We start from the raw sequence: 9,611 nt of genomic DNA, 5'->3' as shown, positions 1-9,611 counted from the left end.
ACCAGTGATGACACTGACAACCAGGTAAGGAGAAAGGAAACCGCATGACAAGGAGGTACTTCCTTGATCCAGGCATGCCTCCAGAGTCCCTAACAATGGAGCATTCTCATATTCTCAGCCTATTTTATCCATACTTCTCTTTGGGAGATCTTCTTGATTATGGAGTGCTGAATAGGAAAGATCCAAGAAAGTAAACACATGTGCGCTGTGATTGCACTTTAAGAAACTTGAGAACAAAACCAACCTTTGAATTCAAACTTTTCTTATGATATAGAAGCAATTTATCTTTTGGCTAAATAAAAGCAGATGTTGGAAGGGAAATGCACATGAGAAGAGATGGAAACTCTTGTGAATGCTGCATTTTTTTGTTTGAACAGTATCTCTTTACTTTTTCTTCCTTGTCCAGAGCACTGTGTGTAGTCTTAATAGAAGAGAGCCATTTAGAATGCTACAAAGGTATATTTTGGAAGAAAAAGTCAAGCAGAATGGAAGCTGTGAGAAAAGGATAGTAGAAACAAAAGGCAGCATCAATAGCAAAAATAAAATAAAAATCAAACCCAAACCAAACCAGAAGCCAATGAACTCTTCACAATGTAACCATTCAAAAATTATCTCATAATTTTTACTTAGTTTGACATGTTTGTATGGTGAGAATCTGTTCCTGTTGTGAATTCCAGAAGATAAGGATATTTAAAATGTTAACCTATTTCTTTCAAACACTGTGCCACTGAAGACAAATTGCTCTCAGGCTGTTGATAGCTGGGTATGCAAAGCTTCCATGCCTTCAGAAAGAGAAAACCATTTTGCCAAAAATTTATTTCTGTTATGATCACCAGAACAATTCCACCTGTTCCACAGTGAAAGATTTAACTCCTTGTGGATCTTTGAGTGCAGCTGAAATCAGAGGAACTTGTAATCTTTGTGTATAATTGATTTGGTCTATTAGGTTATACACTATAGGATGTCTAATTCTGAATGAATTCTGAATGAATCCTGACTCCTCTGAAGTCACTAATAGCTCTGCCGAAGCCTGGATCATTTGTATCAACAACTGAAAATGATGCTTATAATCTACATTGTTAGATATATTTATGTTTAAAAAATATGCAAATGTATCTTTATGATCAATTGCTATTAAAATATATTTTCAAGAACAGTAGCATAGCATTGTTTTATTGTATGTCCTGTTAGAGCTAGAAAGGTGGGAAGATACAGCAGAGTTGATGTTAAAATCAACAGTCTTTAAACTTCATCCTGTTAAAGGTTTTTATAGAAAATTCAAAGTGACAGATTTTTTTTTTTGCCTAAATATTTAAAGAAATCTGTGCCTTCTTTGTAAGAAATAATGCCAGTGCTTATGTAATGTTCAATTGACACATGATTTATGGCTGTGAAAAGGAGCCTGTATAGCTTTTTCAAAACATAAAGTGAGGGAGTGGCATCCTTTGAGCAAAAACTCTGGTGCCCTATCTGCTTGAGTGTTTCCTAAGTTTCAACACTATGAGAATATGAGAATACTCTATTGTTAGGGGATTCTGGAGGCATGCCTGGATCGAGGAAGTACTTCCTCGTCATGCTGTTTCCTTTCCCAAACAATATAAAAAATGGCCTTTTCAACCAAACATCTAGAGGTGGTCGCTTTGTACATTGTCCGACTATAGCTCAACCATCAAAAGATAAACCATTCACTTGTATGAATGGCTCCATGGTATTGCTGCTACTTCCTTTTTTTTTCCATGGTGATTTTGTTTTGATTTATGTATATGCATAGAAGTTCAACCCTCTGTATAGTGATTGTGTCATAAGATTAGCCATGAAAAAACAAGAAACTCCACCTTACTGACTGCCCTGTATAGCCTGCATACATTAGCTCTGACACCCTCATTATCACCACTCACCTTTTCATATGCTCATCTAAGGCAGACTCTCTACAACCTGATCAGACAAAGCAATAATATACTATACAGATAATGGATCATAGCATCATTTTATCCAGTGGCTTTAAATATTCCAACTTTACTTCCAAACATTCATTTGAAAGGAAGCAAGAGTAAATTCATGTTCATGTTCTGTTCTTGGTTTAGCCTTGCATGATCCAAAGGATTTATGACTAATCTTAAGCACTTAACGTGTGTGTTAGAGCATTAGGTGAATATCCCTGGGTTAGTTCAGTATTGCTGTTAGCACATTGAAACCACCATGCCAAAAAAAAAAAGGACTGGGAGAAAAGGAAAGAGTTTTCCTAAAGACATTAGAATGTATTCAATGTCTTCATGAATATATTTAAAGTATTTTAAATTATTGTGTAATATTTTTAACTGGTTTGTAACCAACATTCACCATTCTCGCATTCGTTTTCCACTGTGAATCGTGGGTTGCATGTTTAAAATTACTTGGGTACAGCTATTATTTTATGACACCAAGAAAATGCTAATGTCTGGAAGAATGTAATTGTGATTCACCTGTGTATGAGAGAAGAATAATTTGGGAAAATACTTGGAAAGTCTATTTGAAACATTTGGGAAGTTCTTGATGTGTGCTGACTTGTCTAATATATAAATTACAAACTTAGATCTATTCACCTGTCACTGAATTTATGCTTTGAGAAACACATTTACTGGGGTTGGTTTTGACTCACAAAGACATTAAAAGAAGGTCACAGTTTCAACAAAAATCAGCTCAAATGTTTTTTTTTTTTTTAATGGAATTTATTAGCATTTTTCACCAATATGGTATGTTTGGAATAGCTCAGTGACTTTGAGAGAAATTTGCCTGATTTGCTCTGACTTACTTCGAGGTAAAAGGACAGGAATGGATCCATAATTTCTTACTATTTTTCCTAATGGCAATTTCATTCATTTTGCAAATATTTGCTCCATAATTGTATGTTGCATTCACATTTATAGCTATATCAGGTTACTTAAAAAGAAATACCTGTGACTTTTGACTAATTTCTCTTGCTGAAGACAAACACCAATGGTCTTACAACTCCTTTTCAAGGAGAAACTCCTTTTCTTCTGTCTGTACTATCATTAAATCTACTGAAAACAATGGTGGTTTTATAAAACTAATGTAGGTCTCATCCCCTGCAGCACCGGTTATGTTTTAATTTTGCTAATTTCTTTTCTACACAAATGCTTTCTGTTATTTGTTTGCTTCTCTTTGGCAGTAACATGGACTGATGGGTTTATGCTGTCTGGCACCCTCTTTCCTGCTAACTCTCCACTTGAGGTAACAGTTGACTGACGGAAGTATAATGGGAATAATCTAAGTTAATGCTAGAGGGCTCTAAACATTTCCTCAACAAATAAGCAGCAGCGTGTTGATAGCCAGTAAGTATTTTATAAGTGCAATTAAATCACAGTGATTGATTGGGCTGGGGTGAAAATCAGAATCATTTAGAACAACAAATTCTTCACGGGGGAAACCCTCACTAAATTAAGAAAACACACAAATGACCAACAAAAACAAACCGTTTAAGAACTTCTGCTCCTACACCATGTTTCCCTCATTTCTCAACTCTTAATGAGGAACAACTTGATGAAAGTGAGACCTTTTGTTTCTTTAGACTGCATCTTTTCTGTTGTTAATTTATGTTGAGCGAAGATAGGCATTAGAATTAACTGATCTAGAAGTTTAGCTGCTAAAAGGGGAGGAATCGGCTTCCTCTTTTGTTTTTAAATCTCACTTTTCTCTTCCTGTGCCTGGCTCCAGGTTACATAGTCTTGCACTTTTCCAGTACTCATTGGATTCCTCGTTTAGCTCATTCAGTTCATTAAACTGATGGAAATGTAATTTTTTTAAACCTTGCCAGGTCAGTTTTGTGCTGGTTCAGCAAATTGAATCAGCTCAACACAGAATCAGATGGCTACTACCACCATTGCAAGGGGAAAAGTGGGCACTTTGCAGCCAAGGTTGAAGCCTTGTGACTGGAGAGGAGGGAAGTTGAAAACAGAAAGTTCTTGTGTTTATGAAAATATTCAAAGTAAAGGATGTAACAATGTGTACTTTATCACAGTGGTGCATGATCCAGTAAATCACTAAAGTGCTCCGCTTGTAAAACACTTTATTTCTAAGTAATATCACTGCAACATCTGTGCTACTTTCTTCAGTTGTGTGAAGGGTAGGTTTTATTTATTTAGTTATTTAAACTTCCAAACTGTTAAATTATTTATAGATCAGCAACAGTTGTGTTTGCTTGTTTGGCTTCAGGGGCTTTTCCAGTGTAGGAACACACAAATATTCTCAAGGGCTACTGTCCTCATGGATATTAATTTCTTACAAATGCACCCTGCTAACATGAAATATGAATAATAATTATTGAAAATTCCATAGTCTGGCTGATTCCTACTAGAAAAAAAAAATGGCACACAGAACACTAGGAATGTTTTTCTTAATATAATCATCATTTTAAAAGTGGGTGTAGGCAGGAGAGTGAGAGCTCCACAGGGGAAAACTATTTTCTTCCACAGAGGACATACACAAATAACTTTATTTCTAGTCTAGATGCAATGTCAAGTAGCAAAACAACTTTGATTCAGCTACTTTTGGTAATTATTAACATGTGGATCTAAACTTGTAGGAACAGCAAAAAAACACCAAAAATGTAGGATTGATTTTATATGCATGGCATGAAGGTTAGTCATATACAGTAATCCTAAAATGCTGTAAAACTTAAATTGCTTAAATAGATTGGGTTTGAGTTATTTCATCCTCAATAAGTTGCTCGTTTAAAGTGATAGTTCCAAGTCATTCTAAAGATGATGTTAACTGGAGTAAATGTATTCTGGTGAAAAGGACAAATTACTTAGAACTCATAGGTGTCAACTGAATAATCATTATGTACTGAAACTCATTTTCCTGTTCTTCATTGAAGAGCCATTCAATTTTCAAAGAGATCATTGTGCCTCAAGAATTGCAAATCAAAGCACTGAGAAAAATATTTAATCAGAAAGAAAAAGTATCAGTCAAAATAATGTTTCAGCATATACTTTTATTTACCTTGACAAAACATTTTGCAAACCACCAATTAACCGAGAATGGGGGAAAAAAAACCCACACACCTAGCAGGTAACAGAGAAGGCTTTGGTTATAAGTGCCATTTCTACAGCAGAGTTAAGCTATTGTAAACCAAACGTCTTGTAAGGTAAAAATCTTCACCCGAAATTTAAAAACCATAACAGCAACACTGAAAACATTTACATATAAACAACAGAGAAGTATTTTCTAGAACTTTAAAAAGTCATTTGCTACAATCCAGAAGTGTTTAGTTCACCTCTATACATACAGACAAGCACTAAAACTTTTGGGAACTAACCACTTGTCCACAGGACCTGCCTAGACAGTTTGTCATCAATACGAAAGGGTTTTTTTATATAAATAGATCAATTAAAACTCACAGAGACTAAAGAAACAATATAAAATTCCAGCTGCAAATAAATCTGTACATTATGGTCAGTCTTGTTTTTTTTTTTTTTTTCTGAAGTCTTGCACAACTTTAAAGTGTCTGTTTATAAAATGATGGCAAGAAGCAGCGTTAGCTGGAATGGAAACTTGAAGACTCGGATTCTGTGGAAACAGAAGAATGTCCCCCACGTTTGCTTTTTGAAAGAATCTTGAGGCTTGATCCTCTGCTAACTGATGTCAAGGCATTTTGTGCTGATGTTTTGAATTTGGCACCCAGGAAGGCATACAGAATTGGATTCAGGCAACAGTGGAAGAATGCCAGGGCCTCAGTGATGGAGATCCACTTGTGCACAATTGTGTCCAAGCTGCAACGATGTCTGATGACTCCTAACAAGATGAACGTGTCGATGCTGATGCCGATGTAATATGGCAGCCAGCAGGCAAAGAAGGCAAGGATGAGGATAACAGTTGTCTTCAAGGCTTTGCGCTTCTGGTGGCCTTTTGAATGTGACAGCTTAGATATTATAATACAGTAGCATGTCAGGATTATTAGACCAGGCAAGACAAGTCCTACCAAGATATGCTGAAATCTGAAAGAAATCAGCCAGTTGTCATGTGGGTACATGCGATCACAGAGATACTTTCCTTCTACTTCACTAGTACTGGCAAAGATTATATCAGGCACTGTCAGAAGCACAGCTGGCAACCATACACCTACGTACACCACTTTCTCAGCCAACAGCTTTCGTGGTCGCTGGCTGTTAGTAGCATGGACTATTGCCAGGTAACGGTCTAAACTTATAAAGGCCAAAATCAAGACACTGCTATAGAGGTTGACTGTGTAAATGACATGAACCGCCTTACACAGGACATTCCCAAAGTACCAGCTTATGGCTGCATCCACAGACCAGAATGGCAAGGTGATGACAAAGAGGAGGTCAGCCACAGAGAGGTGCAGCCTGTATTTATCAGTCATGCTTCTTTGTTTCTTCTGGTAACCCATAACAACAATAACCAATCCATTGCCAATTATTCCCGTTAGGAAGATGATGGAGTAGATTGTTGGCAAGAAGATCCGGTTGAAATCAGCATTCTCATGCTGAAAGCATGGCTCTCCATAGTCTCCGTAGTCACCTGAACCAATCTCATCCGTGCCATTATCAGAAAATTCAATAATTAACCCAGAGGACAGCTGGAAAAAAAAAAAAAGAAAGGATGTTATCTCCTCTGCAAAAGCTCACTCTGCATCTAAAAACTCATTTTGCATGTTAAAGAGTTGGTTGAACAGTCTCCAACATGAACAGACAAACTTTTCAAACACTAGATGGAAAAATATTATTTATACATATATATAAGAATGAGTAAAAAAACTTCCTTTGTCTTTCTGTGAGATCTTGTAAGAAAGGTATGGGGATGAAAGGAAATAGACAATCACTACTCCCAGAAGTGGTGTTGGCTCTGTACACTTCAGTACTCAGTATTGCAAATGAAAGAGCACAGAAGTGCTGGAAGCGAAAGGTTTGTCTGCACAGAATGTTACCCATGACATTTAACACTTGGGACAGAGTTATAGGAAAAAACCAAAATTACTCGGGACAAATGCTGCTTCTCCAAAATCCCTTCCCATTAAGGGAATGGGGTCAAGGAGAAATAGAGAAGGTTCCCTTGGCTGATGTAATAAAAGATAAATAATAGGAAGAATTCCCTGCTGAGAAGCAATTGACAGCTCTACACACAGATACAGGGGGGGAAAAAAAAAACCTCAAAGCCCATAAGGAAAAGAGAGAGGTGACCTTAAGCAAGGGAACTCAAACCCCACGGAGGGTCGCCGCAACCAGCCACGTTCCCTCCCTTTGTTCCCCTCCCTGCGCCGCGGCGGGGCAGGGGTGAAGCTGGCTGGTGCTGGGCTGTAGCGCGGCTGTTCAACTAAGTTCAGCAGTGGAAAAAGGAAGCGAAATTCTGGTGAGGGCATGAAAGCACATCAGGAAACCACCAACGGTTTTGGCCACCACGCTGAAAAGCAAAGCAAGCGGGCGAGTGCCACCTGGTTCTGTCCTATTCCTCAGGTTTTCAGAGGGTGGTTTCCATGCCCTTGCAGCCCACCCCCACCAGCTCCGCACAGGATGCGCCTCGGGGCTCCCGCGGCACTTCGCACATGGGTGCACCCGCTCTCTGCGGGAACAAGCTGCGGACCTAAGCTGGAACTTGCCGGAGATCTCCCTTTCGCTCCTCAGCCCCCTCAAGCCCCCGTACAGAAGAGCGGACTCCGGACCAGCGTGTTTCGGGAGGGGCCGGTTGGGCGCTGCCGCTGCTCCCCGCGCTCCGGCACACCGGTACCCGGGCGGGGTTAGGGCGGGCACCAGGACAGAGAGAGAGGTGCCGTTCCCTGCAGTCAAACCACTCCAAACTTCCTCGCTTGCTTCCCCCTCATCGCTCCCGTATCTGTAACTGCTCTACCCGTGTTTCTGAGCCCACAAAGGCGCCGCATGTCATTTAAACTGATGGCCAAACAGCAAAGCTGAAGGAAAGAAGCAGGAGTCCAGCAGTGGCTGTAGCAAGGTCCGAATGGCTGCAACCAGACGCAGCTGAGCAAGAGCGCCAGGAGCGAGCGCTGCCTGTTCGCAGACCCCCGCAGTGACGCGGACCGGGGAGCGGGAGGCTGCATAGCGCCGAGCTCCGCGCCTTGCCCCCGGCCCTGCTCCTCCGGGGGGCGACCCCCGCCCGCCTACGGCCGCAGCCTCCAGCGCGGCACCTTTGTTTGCAAACAGCCCGCACATGGGCGAGCACGGCGGGGAGCCAGGGCTGTGGCCCCGTTCAGCTCCCGGCACTTACATCCAGGCTGTCGAGGCTGTTGTCCATGCTCTGAGCCATCGAGCGGTTGCTTCTGCGTTCTCAAGTTGCTGGTACCGCTGCGCCTCTCCCAGCGCCGCCACTCAGTCACACCAAACACCCGCCCGAGCTCTTCTGGCGGGACGCGGCTCTTATAAGTTCCCCGCCGCCGCCCCCCCGCCCCCGGGGCAGCCCCGCCTGGCTCCTCCCCGGCGGGTGTCACCGCGCCCCGGGCTCCAGCCGGGCGCCTTGGACCCATTCTTTGTCTGCTGAGCCGGGACAGGGGACCTGCACCTGCCCCAAGCGCCCGCGGGGGCGTCGCTCCTTACAGGAGGGGCATTTACTACCCTCTGATTGATGTGCGCTTACAAGCGGGTTTTGAGTTTTCCCTCAAGAAAACGCTTTGAAGTGTGTTGTCGGGCCCCCTGTTGCCATGGGTACCCCGGGCGAGCCCCGACTGAAGTCACTGGTCCAGAAATGGTGATACAGGGGGAAGAGCAGAGGTCCTGCATACCCTTCGAAATGTACTCAGTTCAGTCCTCAGAGTTATCTACCACCCCGGAAAGTGCACTGGGAGAGGCAAAAAGTAAATGTTAGGGTCTTTACAAGTGGGTGAGAGGTTCTGCAAACCTGTCAGGAGCTATAAGGTGAGTGAGCTGCAAGGTGAGCGGGTTGCAGGCTGCCCACTGAACTCCTCTGGCGTCTCTAGGTTTGGGTGAGAAATCTGACGAAGACCTGCAGGTGCTTTGTTAGCATGTCTAAGATATGGTGATAGCTTTTTTACCAAAAGGCTTTGGCACATCACAGGATCTTAAGGAAACAAGGGAAACCGAGAAGAAAATAAAACATTGTCATAATAATGATGGTGCTGCTGACTTAATTTAAAACCATGGATTTGTATGCTCAATGTCTTGTCATCTAAAAATAGCAAGCAGTGAGTTCTTTATTGTCCCACTGTAACACCGCTTATCTTTCCGCGTAGTCTCAGCCTCAGTAATTTTTTCAATGTGAAAAGCAAATGTCTTTAGTAATGATCTCTTTTCAGTGGCTGGATAATCCGGGGAAACAAAGAAACAAACCACCACGCCACCCCCAAAACAAACAAACAAAACCAGAAAATCAAAGGAGGGAGATATATGAAATTGTGTAAGATAAAGTCAGCAATCGTAAATTAGGTTTACAAGGGAAAACCAACCCAAATACAAAGAAATATAAAAGAGAATAGCGGATTTCCTTTACAGTTGTCTCTGGGGTCTCAGCCCTGTTGATATTCATGCAGCTAAACTAATTTGCAGGAAAAAATGTTGATTATAAGAGTGTGTTGTCACCTCCCCCCCCCAGTTTCACAGCTCATAGCATAACGAGTAACAATATTG

At 41.5% G+C, this 9,611-nt stretch overlaps 1 protein-coding gene across 1 annotated transcript; it reads right to left on the bottom strand.

The window, feature by feature from the left end:
* Nucleotides 1-4,973: 4,973 nt before the first annotated feature.
* On the bottom strand, nucleotides 4,974-8,364 carry CXCR4 (C-X-C motif chemokine receptor 4). The gene is made up of 2 exons (XM_064155700.1): nucleotides 8,239-8,364; nucleotides 4,974-6,598 (listed from the first exon to the last, which is right to left on the bottom strand). Exons 1-2 carry the CDS (start codon nucleotides 8,275-8,277, stop codon nucleotides 5,537-5,539), a joined length of 1,101 nt encoding a protein of 366 aa, XP_064011770.1. The 5' UTR covers nucleotides 8,278-8,364; the 3' UTR covers nucleotides 4,974-5,536.
* Nucleotides 8,365-9,611: the final 1,247 nt, after the last annotated feature.

Source organism: Pogoniulus pusillus, chromosome 2 (genome assembly GCF_015220805.1).
Source record: "Pogoniulus pusillus isolate bPogPus1 chromosome 2, bPogPus1.pri, whole genome shotgun sequence".
NCBI classification, from domain to species: Eukaryota; Metazoa; Chordata; class Aves; order Piciformes; family Lybiidae; genus Pogoniulus; species Pogoniulus pusillus.
Note: the sequence above shows the minus strand (reverse complement) of the source record. Positions and strands in the feature narration are given on the sequence as shown.